Source organism: Stigmatopora nigra, chromosome 10 (assembly GCF_051989575.1).
Source record: "Stigmatopora nigra isolate UIUO_SnigA chromosome 10, RoL_Snig_1.1, whole genome shotgun sequence".
NCBI classification, from domain to species: domain Eukaryota; kingdom Metazoa; phylum Chordata; class Actinopteri; order Syngnathiformes; family Syngnathidae; genus Stigmatopora; species Stigmatopora nigra.
In genome coordinates this window covers 3,565,076-3,581,764 of record NC_135517.1, presented here as the reverse complement: position 1 = coordinate 3,581,764, position 16,689 = coordinate 3,565,076, and the positions used below count along the sequence as shown (strand labels likewise).

Below are 16,689 nucleotides of genomic sequence, written 5' to 3'. Positions count from 1 at the left end.
TCACTTGGGTTAAATGTCAATTATTCCACCATAACTAGAGTGACTAAATTTCACTTTGGTATATCACCCCACCTTGTGGTAGAAAAAAAATCATTTTTGATGTATTATTTTTACATGTCAAGTGAAGATAATTAAGTTAAAATAATCCAAACTGAAAACTATGAGAATGTGAAAGTAATATCTTAAAGTTGATATCATAATACTTAGACATATTTTTTTTTCCACCATACATATGATTGTGACAAACTCACCCCAAATAGGCTAAGCTCCGCCCACAACCACGACAAGGCCATGTGACCTAAAGGCTAGGGTTGGGTGATGCTCGTTTACTTCCAGGTTCCAGGAGGCCAAGGTTTTAGCGGAGGTCGCGGCCAATCCGGGGCCACCATGGAAGTCCATCAGAAATTGGCGGAAAAGTTCACCATCCTCAACGAGCGCGGGAATGGCGTGCTGATACGCATCAACTACATCAAGAAGGTACTACTGCAAAAACACATGAAATGAGGAACTTCAGTCACATTAAAAACAAAAAAAACATGGAAAATGTCATATGTACATTTTTTACAGACAGTACAGATAAGATTTAAGGACAAAAAATTGTATAATTGGTAAAAAATGATTTTGTTAGTAGAATATGTGACCAAAATGAGAATTTTGTGACTTTTTAAGGTTCTGTTTGACAGTTTTTGTCTTCAAAATACTTCCCGTCTAACTCCGCTTTGACCAAAAAGGAAGTGTAACCAGGAAGTGGTTCCAAGATGTCAGTTTCAGTTAGTCTGAAACTGTCAAAAACAACTCAAAAACAAACAAGTCGTAAAATCAGACCATCTATTTTCGAGTAGCATTGCTAAAATCAATAAACAGGCCTAAAAACAAAAAACGATAAACTTCCTTTTTGTCTCAAATATAATTTTTACTATTTCTTGCATACACTGGCAACCATTTATGAACAAAAAAATCATATTAACGTCCGGTAAAATATTTTGCAGATCTGCGCAGATCCAAAGCTGCGACCAGGCATACTTTCAAACAAAAACATGGAGCCTGCTATTAAATATATCAGCAAAAAATTCCCCAGCATTGATTTTCGTGGGACTGTTGTAAGTATTCTGGCATTTTCTTTTCTGATTGGGGTGTAATAAGCTGATTAAAAATGTTCTGGTCCTAGCAAAGTCTGACTTGCATCCAGAGACAAAAGTCTGAAGTGATGGAAGCCACGACGAGCTACTACGACTCCTTTCTCGATGTGGTAGAGTTCAGGGTAATTGTGCAGCAAAAAGTACTCAAATGACATACGCAGAGGGAACATCCAATTTTCAACCTGAGATTAAATTTACATATAGAATGGTTTATTTTCAAACTTAGTTTAGTTAGGTACACTTTGTGACACTGTCGTATGCTTTTTTTGTGTGATGAGGTCGCGGTAATTATGATCACTAATTATGAGGACAATGCAGTCATGGTGATGATTTCATGCAATTTCTTTTAGAATGATAAAATAGTAGTTATGGTAATAGTAGCAGTAGTAGCAACAACAGTAGTAGTAGTAGTGGCAGGAATAGTAGTAGTAGTAGCAGTAATAGTTGCAGTAGTAGCAGAAATAGTTGTAGTAGTAGCAGTAATAGTTGTAGTAGTAGCAGTAATAGTTGTAGTAGTAGCAGTGATAGTTGTAGTAGTAGTAGTAGTGGCAGAAGTAGTAGTAGCAGTAGTGGCAATAGTAGCAGTAGTGGCAGTAGTGGCAGTAGTAGCAGTAGTGGCAGTAGTAGTAGTGGCAATAGTAGTAGTGGCAGTAGTAGTAGTAGTTGTGGCATTAGTAGTAGTAGTTGCGGCAGTAGTAGCAGTAGAAGTAGTAGCAGGAGTAGTAGGAGCAGTAGCAGCAGTAGTAGTAGCCGTAGTAGTAGCAGTAGAATTAGTAGTAGCAGTAGAAGTAGTAATAGTAGCAGTAGAAGTAGTAATAGTAGCAGTAGTAGTAGTAGTGGCAGTAGCAGTAGTAGTAGTACTAGTAGTAGTAGTAGTAGTAGTATTGGGTTGTGTTATACATCTACTAGATAGAGCGGTGCTAATGGAATTTAATACAATAACCAATATTGATCCATATATAAGGCATACTAACATCTTTTCAGAAAAAAAAAAGTATTTTAGTGGCATCTTGTAGTGCGTAAAATACTGTATATTTTTGTTGGCTACAGGACCACGTCTATGAGCTATTGAATGTCATAGACGCCAATCAGTGCTTCTTCAATATCGTAAGTACGGATCTTATTCAGAGTGGTATTACGACTCACCGGAGGATGAAAAACGCTGAGTGGAATTTGCCATTCTAGGCCATAAACTTCGATTTCACTAAAAACTACTTGGACTTGATCATCACGTACACTTCGGTAATTGTCACACTGGCACGCTTTGATGAGAAAAAGGCTTTGGTGGGAATGTTCAACTGCGCCCATGAAATGTCCAAAGGCTGTAGGTGAGAGAAAATACGATACGGCACCCCCCACTATGCCTTTTTAATTTTTTTACACTCCCTATTATGACCTACAGTGACCCCTCCTACCCACGACTCAGCCAAATGTTTATGGAATACGAACATCCCTGGAAGAAACTGGCCGAGGAGTTCTGTCCTCATACTAAGGTTTAATTAAACATGTCAAAGTATAAGAAATATTTTTACTCAACAGAGTTTCGATTTAGTCTGTGACGGCCGCTTTGCTGTCCTTGAGGACAGTCTACCCACGGAGGAATTTATCGGTGGAAAAATGGCGGAGTGCCCAACTCCTCAGTTTGCTCAATACTTCCGGAACTATGTTGGATCCAGCCTGCTGTGATACTGTAAGTATTTTACCTAGTAAATGGATCAATTAGTATGATTAAGTATGGAGTTAAACTAACCAAATAGTGTTTTTGTATAGGAATTAGTTGTCTATGAATCATTGCATAGGATTTTATGTGGAGGTTAATGGAGATTTGGCAATAAATAATTGAATTTGAAAGCTTTATTTGTCATTATAGAAGTATAATGAGATTTGAAGTTTAACCACAAAGTGCACAATAACAACGATATACAAATATATAATCAAATAATAATAACTATAAGTAGTATTTTGTCAAGATTGGGATAGTTTCAATGTTGTTGTATTGAATTACATTGTGAAAAACAAAAATAATAACAGTAATCATTATAAAAAATAATTTTGAAGGTAAATACCTTAATTTAAGTGTGCGTGTTTATGCTAGTTGACTATTTTTAGCATTACATGCTTTACAGACAAATAAATAATCAAAAAGTAATATTAAAAAAGTAATATTTTGTCAAGATGACGGTTGAATATTGAATCAAATTGTGAAAACCTAAAATGATAACAGTAATCATAATAAAAATGAATTTTGACCATGTATACCTTAATTTAAGTGTGTACATTTATGTTAGTTGACTATTACTAGCATTACATGCTATATATACACCCTATATCAATTTTTCATATGGAAACATTGTCTGATAACTATAAATTTATTCTAATATGGGTTTATATGGTGTTAACTTATTTATTGTGCATTTATATATGAAAAAAAACCTATGTTTACATGTTTTTGTGGGATATCTCACTTGGGGCCCCTAGAGACGCTTGCAATGCTAATGCTAATGAGAATACAACCATTCAGTTATGAAAAATGAATTTTGCATAGGAAAAAAAATGTCGATGACAGCAAAGGATTGTTTTGCCCTTGTCGACCATTAATCATCGCAAAGTATGTAGGCATGTCTTGTCCTTTACACCTCATTAAATCTTGTTTTTGCCGTTTTTGTCCATTACAACAACCAACCAATGGTCGGCTTTTTATCTGAAAATCCAATACAACAACAAGTCACTTTTTCTACTGAAGACAAGTGCTTGCCAAACATACAATTTGGGCCAAATGATTGTAATCCATCACAATTTGGCAGTTAAAAATTGTGATGTTTCTCCACTCTTTGCAGATGGCGTGTGAATATCTGTCTTTAGAAGTCATGGAGCGTTGGATCATCGGTAAGTGTTGCACTCACTTAAAAAATGACGGGTGTCTTATTGCAGTGAACGCTATTTCAAATGATTGTGTTTTTCTCGTAGTCGGCTTCCTTTTGTGCCACAGCAGCTTGAATAGCAACCCGTCCTCGCAAGAGTTGTGGAAAACGGCTCTGCGGAGCGGCCTGTACATCGGCGTCACCAGGGACGAGCTACTCGGCGTACACAAAGTCACCGAAGAGCTCTTTGACGGCATCAAAGGGTAGGGAAGATCCCCTTCGGCGGTGCGCCGAGTGAGCGCCGCGTGAGCGCTAGTTGCACTAACGTCTGCGTTCGTGACGGTGAATTAGACTAAAGTGAGTTTTAATATGCAAGACTGCTTCAAACGGGGAGGCCTATTCATATTCTACTCGCACACTAAAGTAGATACAGTGGTACCTCGAGATATGAGCTTAATGCGTTACGGGACTGAGCTTGTATGGCTACTACTGCCACTACTACTACTACTACTACTACTGCCACCACTACTACTACTGCCACTACTACTACTACTACTACTACTGCCACCACTACTACTACTGCCACTACTACTACTACTACTACTACTGCCACCACTACTACTACTGCCACTACTACTACTACTACTACTACTGCCACCACTACTACTACTGCCACTACTACTACTACTACTACTACTGCCACCACTACTACTACTGCCACCACTACTACTACTGCCACTACTACTACTACTACTACTGCCACCACTACTACTACTACTGCCACCACTACTACTACTACTGCCACTACTACTACTACTACTACCACTACTACTACTACTACTACTGCCACTACTACTACTACTACTACTACTACTAATACTACTGCCACCACTACTACTACTGCCACCACTACTACTAATGCCACTACTACTACTAATGCCACTACTACTACTACTACTACTACTGCCACTACTACTACTACTACTACTGCCACTACTACTACTACTACTGCCACTACTACTACTACTACTACTACTACTGCCACTACTACTACTACTACTACTGCCACTACTACTACTACTACTGCCACTACTACTACTACTACCATTACTACTACTACTACCACTGCCACAACTACCAATGCCACAACTACCACTGCCACAACTACTCTTGCCACTACTACCACTACTCTTGCCACTACTACCACTACTCTTGCCACTACTACCACTACTCTTGCCACTACTACCACTACTCTTGCCACTACTACCACTACTCCTGTCACTACTCCTCCTACTACTACTACTACTACTACTGCAACAACTGCCACTACTGCCACCACTACTACAGACTTTCAGATGCAACCTATCGAGCATTGTTTGCTTTTGCCATTTAAAGTTTCAAAATGATTCCCTCTATATCAGATACGGCAAGCGAGTGACTGACATCAAGGAGTGCCGTGATCATGCCCTAGCCAACAGGTAAGATGCTAAAATTCAAAATTAAATGCAGATATTTTACATTAATTGAGTTTTCTTGACAGCGGGGCACTTCACCGGGAGAGAAGACACTACCTTCGCGGAGCTTTAAATGAGTTGGTGACAGTTTTGGAGGATGAACCGGGACTGCTAGGACCAAAAGTAGGATTCATTTGGGTCAAGAACACTTTTACCACGGAAAAAACTGTCATTTTTGTCCCCCAAGGCTCTGATTGTCTTCATGGCTTTGTCCTTCTGCCGCGATGAAGTCCAATGGCTCGTACGGCACTCTGAGAACATGCCAAAAATAAAAAACCCAGAGGACTACAACGACAAGTAGGGCACTCCAAATCTCGCAAAATTCCGCCAAACTGGATTCGTAAAAATACATTTAAACTAAAATAACATATTGCTTTTTCCAGTCAGATGGCAGAATTGCTCTACCACATGGAGAAACTGAAAATACTGATGAAGAAGCACCAACATGTAGTACAGCGTTACCACATCCAGTATTTAGCTCAGTTTGACGCCTTAGTTCTCAATGACACGATTCAGGTACGTAAACTTAGACGTTTGTTTTCAATGCTTCGTTTTTAAGCGTCATTGTCCTCTACAGAACATGCAAGTGTGTCCAGAGGAGGAATCAGTTCTACTCAGCTCTTTTGTTTCAACCCTTTCTGGACTCTCGGTCAAACAAGGTAAAGACACTCATTGGCGGTCTTAGCCTAGCTTAGCACTCACCACCCTCAAAACAGTGGGTATGGCTTTGTTTTTAATGTCAAAATACATCTGTAACGAGAAGGTCAATGTCAACTTCTATAAAATGGCCACCAAGACAGATAAAAGCGCTATGTGTGGTTCTGGGGTCAAAGGTCGAAGACTCCAGGCCTAACCAACAAAGTCGATGGCCCCCAAATGGGCCGCCAACTTTATGTTTGATTGTCCTGAAGGTTTTAATTTGTTTGCAGTGGAAAACAAAGAGGAGTTTGATTTTCGGGGTGTTCGATTGGATTGGCTGAGATTGCAGGTATGTACATAGAGGTCTTTACTGTAAGGTATATTTATTTATATATCTATATACACAACTTTTAAATTTGAATTTTAAAACTACACTTGTTTAACTCATTGACTGTCATTGACAACTCTTGATGTTTTGCGCCAAAATGGTGCTAAAACCGACATAAAATCCAGTTTTAGTGAACTATATAACTAGTTAAATAATATAAACTTGAAATATCTAATGGAAAATAACAACAACAACTATACAGTACCATTTCAGACCTTACCCAGAATGAATTTGCGTTCTCATTCGTTCTAATTGTATTAGCATCATATTTATATATATATATATTAAAAATAGAAAACATTTTTTTTAATTGATAATAATAATAATAATGAGCAATTGAATAGCAAATTCGACTCACAGTTCTGCGATAGAGGGTTGAATCCCCAGTAGGTTCCGAGTTTCCTATGGGGAGTTTGAATATCCTCCCTGTGCCGGCATGGGTTTTCTCCGGGTACTCCAGGTTTCTCCCACATCTGAAAAACACACACAGTGGACTGGTTAATCACTCTAAATTCCTTCTGGTGTGAATAGTTCAGAATAAACAGAAAAATGAATGATAACCAGAAATAGCCATTTAAAAAGGGGGCGTTAACCTTCACATTTTTAACCATGCTTCCTACTTTTGATCACAACTTACATTTTTCTAACTTTATCAAAAAAGGCCTACACCGGCGTGAACAAAGCCCCCCTGCCAATAAACGACTACCCAGACTTAGCCAAAGTGATGAACTTGATTCAATTCCACACCAAGATGGTGGACGCCATGGAAGAACTCCTTCATGAGACATCGGACGTGTCTATTCTCTGGTTAGTTTACTTTTCTACCGTTTCCACTATTTACTCTGCTCCCCTCAAAACGACATGTTCATCTCTCGGCTAGCTTCAACCCACGAATTTTTGAGAAGATGTTCTGCCAAAGCGCCGATGACATGACGATGAAAAGATACCTCATGGCCTTCCCTCATATCTGCTCACATTTCCACAAATGTGGACACCCACTATGCCCCGAAGAGGTCAGTATTGGGTCTTTTTGACGTGGTTCAGTTTTTGGACTGGTTTTGACTTGTGAGTCCAGGAGGAGGCGATAGAGAAGAGGAGTCTTCAATTGTGCGTAACATTTCTGGAGTACATTGCCAAGCAAAGTACTGCAATCATGTTGGAGTATTGTGCCGAGCAGTACAAACTCGATGAGCAGGTTTGAATGAGCCATATTTAGCGGCCATTTTAGGAAAGAAGAAATTAATCGTGTCCATTTGTCCTCTAGTTGCTGCCCAAACATTGCGCCGAAGCCATTAGCGCCGCTCGCTATAGGAAGCTAAAGAAAGCCGTGGCTAAGAAAGGGGAAGTCCACAAAGAAAAACCCGGAGCTGAAAGCCTGAGAAGGGACCGAACCATTTTCACCAAGTCAGATTTCCCCCTATTTTACTATAAAAATCTCATAATGTACATAAATGTAAGAGAGAATCTTGAAAATTAGATAGTGGTTGTTGTGAGAAAACCAATTGAATTGATTCAAATGTTTTTATTCTTACTATATGAGATAGAATGAGAGCCATACAATGATAGGTCGCTCAAGTGAGAATCAATGGATTGGCAGTATTGACAGTATTTTCAAAATAAAATAATGGATAAGAAAATGCATTTGGTTTTTGGGGGATTTTGTATCTTGGATCTTTTCTGTATCTCATTCATTTGCATAGAAAAAAATTTGTAACTTGAAAATTTCATACTTAGAGGTATTCATAAGTAGAGGTACAACTATAATTGTTTTTAACATGTTTTTCTATTGGCTTTGCCAGCATGGACAAGATACATCTGACATTGAGCGAGATATGCACCTCCTACAACCTGTGCAGTGAGATGGTGGTCTCCCGCCATGTCATCGTCCCCACCGAGTTCCTCTCATCTCACCTGGAGACACGCCTCTCCGAGTATGGCGGCATTTCAACGATATCTGGCGCCATCTGATTTTTTTAATTCCCTTTTTCTTCCAGGATCATTGTGAGAATGGCCCAATGTGGTCAGGAGATAACCCGGCCCACCGAAGTGTTGGCGGCAGTAGCCGCATATGGCGCCACCTTGCAGACGCTCCCCAATTACGTCAACGTGGACGTCTCGCGGCTGTTCAAGAACGCTTTGCTGCAGCAGATGCAGCCTTTGGACTCCAGAGGGGAGCCCACACTCACAAACATTTACACAAAGTGGTCCGTACATCCATGCGTCCCACCCAATCCACCTTCTTACAACTTCATGTCTTTTGATTGACCCTCACAGGTACCTGGAGTATCTTCTCCGCCTTGCCAGCAACTCACTGGTATTGCACAGTCCAGCTATGCGATGTTTCGTCAATCAAACATCTGAAAACGATCCCCCCTTCCAAGCAGAGGAGTTCTCCGATATATCAGGTTGGCCTTCACGATTTCAACCAATCACCAGGGGGTGTCAATAGTGTGGGCCCGCTTGGTTGTTCTGCCTAACGGCCATTTTGGTGCTTATTAATTATACTAATATCTAAGTACTGTTTAATATCTAAGTACTGTATAATATCTAAGTACTGTTTAATATCTAAGTACTGTTTAATATCTAAGTACTGCTTAATATCTAAGTACTGTTTAATATCTAAGTACTGTTTAATATCTAAGTACTGTTTAATATCTAAGTACTGTTTAGTATCTAAGTACAGTTTAATATCTAAGTACTGTTTAATATCAAAGTAATGTTTAATATCAAAGTACTGTTTAATATCAAAGTACTGTTTAACATCTGAGTACTGTTTAATATCAAAGTACTGTTTAACATCTGAGTACTGTTGGATATCGAAGTACTGTTTAATGTCTAAGTACTGTTTAATATCTAAGTACTGTTGAAAACAATAGATATTTAGATATTAAACTCTTATGAATATAATTTTGAGAGCTGGTTTCAACAGTACTTAGATATTAAACAGTACTTAGACATTAAACAGTACTTGGATATTAAACAGTACATCGATATTAAACAGTACTTCGATATTAAACAGTACTTAGATATTAAACAATACTTAGATATTATACTCTCTCTCATGAATATAATTTTGATCAAAAACTCAACAAATCAACACGCACAAAATATTGAAATAGAAAATCCCAATTTATTGGGCAATACTAAAATTCTATCTGACTTAATGTTGTTTATTCACCCACTTACTCAACAATGTAAACTTGAATTTCTACCACCCACGAAACGATTACAGAACCCCTCTAAACTGGATTGTATGACCTCTCCATTAACCCACATACAAACCCACATTACACACTGAGTGAAGACCCCTCATTATGTCTATATTTCAGTCCGCCATATTACGTGCCCACCCGGAGTGATTCATAGCTCAACGCTCAGTCCTCCAACTGCCTCCTCCAAATGTTAAATACACGGGAATGGACTTTTCTAAATAAATCTCAACGGCTCACTCGTGATGTCACAATGTTGTCAACAGAACTACGAGCGTTGGCTCAACTGCTGGGTTCGTACGGCCTCAAGTTCTTGAGCGAAAACCTCATGTGGCACGTCACGTCTCAAGTCGGAGAACTCAAGGTACAGCTGACCAATCACAATCACATTAATGTACATTTTTATGACCCCGCCCCCTTTCTTTAAATATCAAAGTTTTGACATCCACTTGTAGTGTTAGTGTTTCCCGTACGTATGGTATTTTCCGGACTATAAGTCTACTTATAAAGTACAGATGACATATACTCAAGTACCACTTATGTCTTCTTTTTCACTTTGACTGCCAAAAACTTGCTATGTTGTGTTTTTTGGATGATATTTATCGACTCTTAATATGTTACATTAATAGATCTTATTTTCGTACTGTTGTTCCCAATTAAAACTAACAAATGAAATTACTTATTAAGTACAGAACTTAAATTTAATGAAGGATGGATGCATTTTGTAAAAATAAATAAATAAATGTAATTTATGAACAATAGTAAGCGATAATTTAAAAAATACATAAAAACATTTTTTAAAAGTTCTAAATAAAACATTTTAAAAAAATTCTCAATAAAACATTTAAAAAAATAAAAATAAATCATTTTTAAAAAAGAAATACATTGAAAATAAACAAGAAAAATTCAGACTTAAATTCAAATAATTGCAGTTTTATGTATTTGATCTGTAAAGTGAATTTATTTATTTATATTTTGCCTTAAAAATTATTTCATTGGACTTTTATTGCCATCAATGCATATTTTCAAAGACAATTTCGCTCTTTTACGAACAATTTAAACGCAATTTGTGACTTAAACAGAGTTAAACGAATAAAAACTATTCATTTTCTGCATTACATTGATTGGCCAGTTGACTAATGCGACTCTAACCAGAAATTAGTGGTGGAAAACATGGACGTGCTGGTGCAGATGCGGAATAACTTTGATAAGGCCGAAGAAATGTCCTATCTCAAGAAAAGACTAACAGGTGAGCCAATTGGGGGTGCAAAAAATTAGGGGGAACAAGTAGGCTCATAAGCACATTGACTAAAAATATATTCCGATAATCTTAGGAGGAGAAAATTTGCTGAAGAGGATGACAATCATGGGTGTGATCCTATCCTTCAGAAACATGGTGCAGGACTGTCTTAATGAGGTAAAAATGGCGGAACAGAACGTGGGTTTACAAAGTGGGAGTACAAAAGTTATTTAGTTGCGCCTTATAGTGCAGAAAATACAGTCCAAAATTTGGATTTTTGAATTCAATGATAATTTTGCTTGATTACCAATACACAGGTGCTCCAAATGCATTGTCCCTTCCTGATTGGGCCAGTCCAGTGCCTGAAGGACTGCGTCTCCCCCGACACGGACATCAAGGTAGCAACACGTCCAGTCACATTTATTAACTCCATGTCATTCTCAGCCAATTGGGCACACTTAAAAGTCTAAAAATTTTCTCCAAAATGGACTCAGTGGCCAATCAGTATGCACTAAATTCAAGATCTCGCTGTATGACGCTGATAGCCTGACGGTCTGGGTACATTGCTTGCTGACACGCTATATTTTTAGAGTGAAAAGGGTGCATATCATGCTTAAAGCTTTATAAAAAAAAGTTGTTATACGGTATATACCAATGATGTCAAAGTAGCGGCCCTGGGGCCAAATCTGGCTCGCCACTTTGACACATGGTGGTTTGCATGTTCTCCCTGGGCTTGTGTGGGTTTTCTCCGGGTACTCCGGTTTCCACCCACATCCCCAAAACATGCATGCTAGGCTAAATGTATGCTAAATTACCGCTAGCCACGATTCTTTGTCTCCTTGTGCCCTGTGATTGTCTATCCACCAATAGCTAGCTGGGATAGGTTCCAGCACCCCCTGTAAGCAGTTCAGAAAATGAATGACTGACTAAAGACACTTGCAGGTGACACTGAGCGTCTTTGAGTTGGCGTCCGCTGCGGGAATGACTTGCGATGTAGACCCGGCCCTGGTCTCGGCGGTCAGAAGTATGCAGACGGGTGAGCATCCATTGCAACTCTCCAGCACCCCCTAACCCTTAACTCTGACCCTAACCGTCCACCAACAGACAACACATCCATAGATGAGGAGTACAAGCTGTCGTGTTTACTGCTGGTCTTCACGGCCATGTCCCTACCCGCCTTGGCCTTGGACCCCAACTCTTGCTACTCTCAAGAACACGGAGGTGGGCGTACCTTTATTACCTTCAATGGCGGCAGTTTGACAAGATGGAGCGCTCACACGGCCCTCAACTTGACATTCATCAACTAATATGAATAGGAATGCATTCTATAGGTTTGCAGACAATATTTTAGTTTGGCCAGAAATCAAATTGCTTTTACAGATCACGTTTTTGGGCTATTTTCAAGTAGTAGTGGCGGTAGTAGTAGTAGTGGTGGTAGTAGTGGCGGTAGTAGTAGTAGTGGTGGTAGTAGTGGCGGTAGTAGTAGTAGTGGCGGTAGTAGTAGTAGTGGCGGTAGTAGTAGTAGTGGCGGTAGTAGTAGTAGTGGCGGTAGTAGTAGTCTTAGTAGTAGTAGTCTTAGTAGTAGTAGTGGCGGTAGTAGTAGTCCTAGTAGTAGTAGTGGCGGTAGTAGTAGTCTTAGTAGTAGTAGTGGCAGTAGTAGTAGTCTTAGTAGTAATAGTAGTAGCAGTAGTAGTAGTAGTAGTAGTAGTAGTAGTAGTAGTAGTAGTAATAGTAGTAGTAGTGGCAGTAGTAGTAGTAGTAGTGGATTTTTTTTTTTAAATTACATTTATCTTTTTAAAAAAATCACCTAAAAATTACAACCCACTAGTTACACAGTGAAACCTGGTGTTAATAAGACTAATCTAGCAAATCAACTAAAACCAACCTAAACAAAACTAAATCCACAACTTTCTCCAAAAAAATGCCTTCAAATGGGTCAAAAATGACCAGATTTGATGGGTCCCAAATAATGTGTCCACTATTGCGTGAGTAAACAAGCCACCCCACCCTGAGAACTTCACGCGTGTCATACTTTCCACTCTCAAGTATGTCTGTTCTTAACGAGAAACACGTTTTGGGCCTCAAGACTTTTTGTTTGCCGACGTGCGTCAGTCGATAGTCGTCGCGGAGCCCACGTCGTAGCTGCTATCTCAGTGAGTTATTTACTTTGCCTCCACTTTCCATTTGCCAAGTCCCCCCCAAAAAAAGCCGGGAGGAAACGCGGGCGACGTGCTTTCATTTTGAACTTTACGGCTCATTAACGGAATTGTGCTAATCGGCGGGCCGCTAAATACATCCACTTTTGACTTCCGTTTGCTGTATGGCGCACACGCACACTTGGAGGGAAAGAAAAGGCTCACAGATGTTGGGGGGAAAAAAATGGAAGACAGTAATACAGCCCTGCCTCTACTTACAAATGCCCCTACTTACATATGCCCCTACTTACAAACGCCTCTACTTACAAATGCCTCTACTTACAAATACCTCTACTTACTAATGCCTCTACATACAAATGCCTCTACTTACAAATACCTCTACATACAAATACCTCTACATACAAATACCTCTACATACAAATGTCCCTACTTACATATGCCCCTACTTACAAATGCCTCTACATACTAATGCCTCTACATACTAATGCCTCTACTTACAAATACCTCTACATACAAATGGCCCTACTTACATATGCCCCAACCCTACTTACAAATGCCCCGCCCCTACTTACAAATGCCCCGCCCCTACTTACAAATGCCCCTACTTACAAATGCCCCTACTTACAAATGCCCCTACTTACAAATGCCCCTACTTACAAATGCCTCTACTTAAAAATACAGGTTAAATTTTTTTTAAATGCTAATGAGTGCGAACTGAATTACTGTATTATAAAAAAAAGTTTTTAAGGTCATTACAGAAAGTAAAACTCATGTTTTATATACTCGGAGTGAAATATTACAGTTGAAAAATACTACTTAATAATACTTGCGTTTCCAACAAGACTTGATTGGCTGGCAATTTCCCCTGACCTAAACCCCAATCTGTGGGTATAAATTCACAAATGTGCCATCAATGCTGGGAAAAAAAAACCTTTTGGATTTGCTAACATGAAGTATTTTCACAAAACTACAGATTTTTTAGTGATTTTTTTCTCTCTTTCAGGGCACAAGAACAACATCCACTGTTTAGCGTTAGCCATCAACCACGTCGCCGCCGCCATGTTTACAGTGCAGAACAAGAACATAGAGCAGCACCTCAAAGAGTTTCTTCTGGTCAGTTTCCACAAACTATGTTTTTTTTTGTGAAGCTCTTGGGACCAATCACAAATTATCAGAATGGAAAATCGGTTAAGTAGAAACTAGCTTCGATGAGGTCAGCGGATCAAAATGCTTACGAGTAAACTTTACAAATGACTCCCCCACTCTCGGTTTTAGATTCAGTTCCTGATCGCTCCTAACATTTTTTTCTCCCCTAAAAAAACACAGTTGGCGTCTTCTGCTCTACTTCAGATGGGACAAAACATGGAGAAAATTGAGACCAAAAACCGGGAATCCATCTACTTGCTCCTACACATGGTGAGCCCATAAGAAAATAGCATCCATCTTTATCTTAAAAGAACTACAGTCCTATTTTTGGGGAGAAAAATTGGACAAATATTGTTCAAATCCTAAATTATGATCAAATTTTCGTATTTTTTAGATAACATGTGTCAAAGGTGCGGCCCGAGGGCCAAATCTGGCCCCCAACATCATTTTGAATGGCCCAAAAAATCGAATGATGATTGCCGACTTTCTGTTTTAGGATTAAATTAAAATAAAGAGTATAGATGTATATAACATTTCCTTATTTCCCCTTTTTAAATCAATAATTGTAATTTTTTTAATCATTTTTTTCTGTGTTTTTAGTGCAAAAATCATTTTGTAAAATCTAAAAATTTATTTAAAAAAAGCTAAAATAAATCTATAAAAAACTGAATATTCAGGGTTTTTAATCCAGTTCTTTTAATCCATTTATATAAAAAAAAAATCTAAATATTATATCTAAAATGGTCACCTTTGATTTAGATAGTGGAGGAGTCGGCTTTCCTCAGCCAAGACATGCTGGAAAGATGTTTCCCATACGTCTTGCTCCGAAACGCCTACAGAGAAGTCTACAAGTCCGTCTCCGTCACCCTCGGATGAAGACGAAGCCATGCTATATTTCATGATAAATGTCATAAAACGTAATAATAATCCTTTTTGGGGAAAACAGGTGTAATCTGTTTGCTGCCACGGCACTTTTCAAACTGCAAATTCCTTTGGTGCCATGTGTGTATTTTTCTTTCAAAGTTTCCATGAATAAAGATCTTAATGATATTTAGTTTGTTTTTCTTCTCTGGGCTTCATTCGGGTCAACACGTGTTCCTCATCTGGTTCCACCCGTCCGAATGTTTGCCTCATCAACTCGATTTCACCCAAATAAAACCCAAACAATATCAAAAATATGGGAAAAAAACCCTAAGTTGACAGGTATGAACTGTATTTCTTGATCAATTTTAAATCAAAATGGATTTTTTTGGTAGCAAGACAAACATGAGCAGGTTTTTTTCCCCCACTTTGACATCAGCGGTTGTTTTTTTTCAAAACAAAACCCGTGTCAAAGTGACTTTCCTTCATTTTGGCAATATGTCATGCCATGTCAAAAGAGCATGGGAGCAGGAGAAGGATTCTAACCCGGGAGCCAAAACCAGTACCGGCAACCAAGAAGGGGCTTTCCGTCACATTGCTGCTCCAATTCCATAAAAAGATGCAATATAAGGCGGAAAATGTTAAGGGCGCGTTTAATTATAATCTCTGATTTGGGCCATTTTGTTTTTTTAAGTTTACCAACTTGTGTAAATAAATACAAAAAAAAACCCATCAAGCAATTATTTCAACTTTGAAAAGGCCATTTTGGGTTTTTTAATTTTTAATTTTTTAATTGTATGGGATTCTAAAGTGGGTTTCTTCAAAAAAGTACATTTGTTAATGGCAGTTCAGTTATATTTCACTTTTAATTGAAATTATTCGGATATTAATGCTATTTTGTGTTTGATTGATATTTTTTTTGGGTCATTTGCACTATAGCATCAGCAATATTAATTTTTGGAGAACTATGAGAATCTTTACTGCTTTTGGTTCACTTTCCATTTGATACTATTACAATAAGTACCCCATAAATTAAAAAAAAACACCTATTTCCAGTAAATTTAAAAAAATCTACTCCAATACAATTGGTATGAAAGTGTGTAATACATTTTCACAATCCCTAAAAGATATTTACGCAGTATTCTCACATCTCTAGTGTTAATAATTCATAAAAAAATGTCCCATAATCCAAATTTTAACACAACACCTCACAATTCTAAAGCCATATAAGTTAATTAATGCTCTCTATCAAAATTCATGTCAATAGAATTTTTTTAGATATGTATAAAAGATATTTACGTAGTACTCCCACGTTTCTAGAATTCATAATTCATAAAAAAATGTCCCTTAATCCAAATTTTATCACAACGCCCCACAATTCTAAAGCCATATAAGTTAATTAATGCTCTCTATCAAAATTCATGTCAATAGAATTTTTTTACATATGTATAAAATATATTTACATAGTATTCTCACGTCTCTAGTATTCATAATTCATAAAAAAAGTCCCATATTCCAAATTTTAACACAACGCCC

General features: G+C 38.2%; 1 protein-coding gene across 1 annotated transcript; it reads left to right on the top strand.

Annotated features, from left to right (window-relative positions):
* Window positions 1–285: 285 nt before the first annotated feature.
* On the top strand, window positions 286–15,304 carry nckap1l (NCK associated protein 1 like). The gene is made up of 31 exons (XM_077725788.1): window positions 286–477; window positions 990–1,100; window positions 1,169–1,261; window positions 2,190–2,246; window positions 2,325–2,467; window positions 2,542–2,632; window positions 2,692–2,829; window positions 3,977–4,025; window positions 4,107–4,263; window positions 5,422–5,478; window positions 5,541–5,637; window positions 5,702–5,811; window positions 5,898–6,030; window positions 6,092–6,173; window positions 6,444–6,502; window positions 7,203–7,348; window positions 7,422–7,554; window positions 7,617–7,736; window positions 7,806–7,945; window positions 8,341–8,472; window positions 8,536–8,745; window positions 8,816–8,946; window positions 10,017–10,114; window positions 10,906–10,999; window positions 11,085–11,167; window positions 11,308–11,388; window positions 11,933–12,026; window positions 12,095–12,211; window positions 14,150–14,259; window positions 14,473–14,562; window positions 15,052–15,304. The coding sequence occupies exons 1-31, from the start codon at window positions 319–321 to the stop codon at window positions 15,166–15,168; spliced, it is 3,432 nt and encodes a 1,143-aa protein (XP_077581914.1). The 5' UTR covers window positions 286–318; the 3' UTR covers window positions 15,169–15,304.
* The last annotated feature ends 1,385 nt before the right edge of the window (window positions 15,305–16,689 follow it).

Bases quoted from the DNA above. Each gene is read 5' to 3' on its own strand.
- nckap1l (XM_077725788.1), top strand. From the start codon at position 319: ATGCTCGTTTACTTCCAGGTTCCAGGAGGCCAAGGTTTTAGCGGAGGT. The intron at 7,946-8,340 runs GTCAGATTTCCC...TGGCTTTGCCAG, and splicing joins GACCGAACCATTTTCACCAA to CATGGACAAGATACATCTGA. The intron at 8,947-10,016 runs GTTGGCCTTCAC...TGTTGTCAACAG, and splicing joins GGAGTTCTCCGATATATCAG to AACTACGAGCGTTGGCTCAA.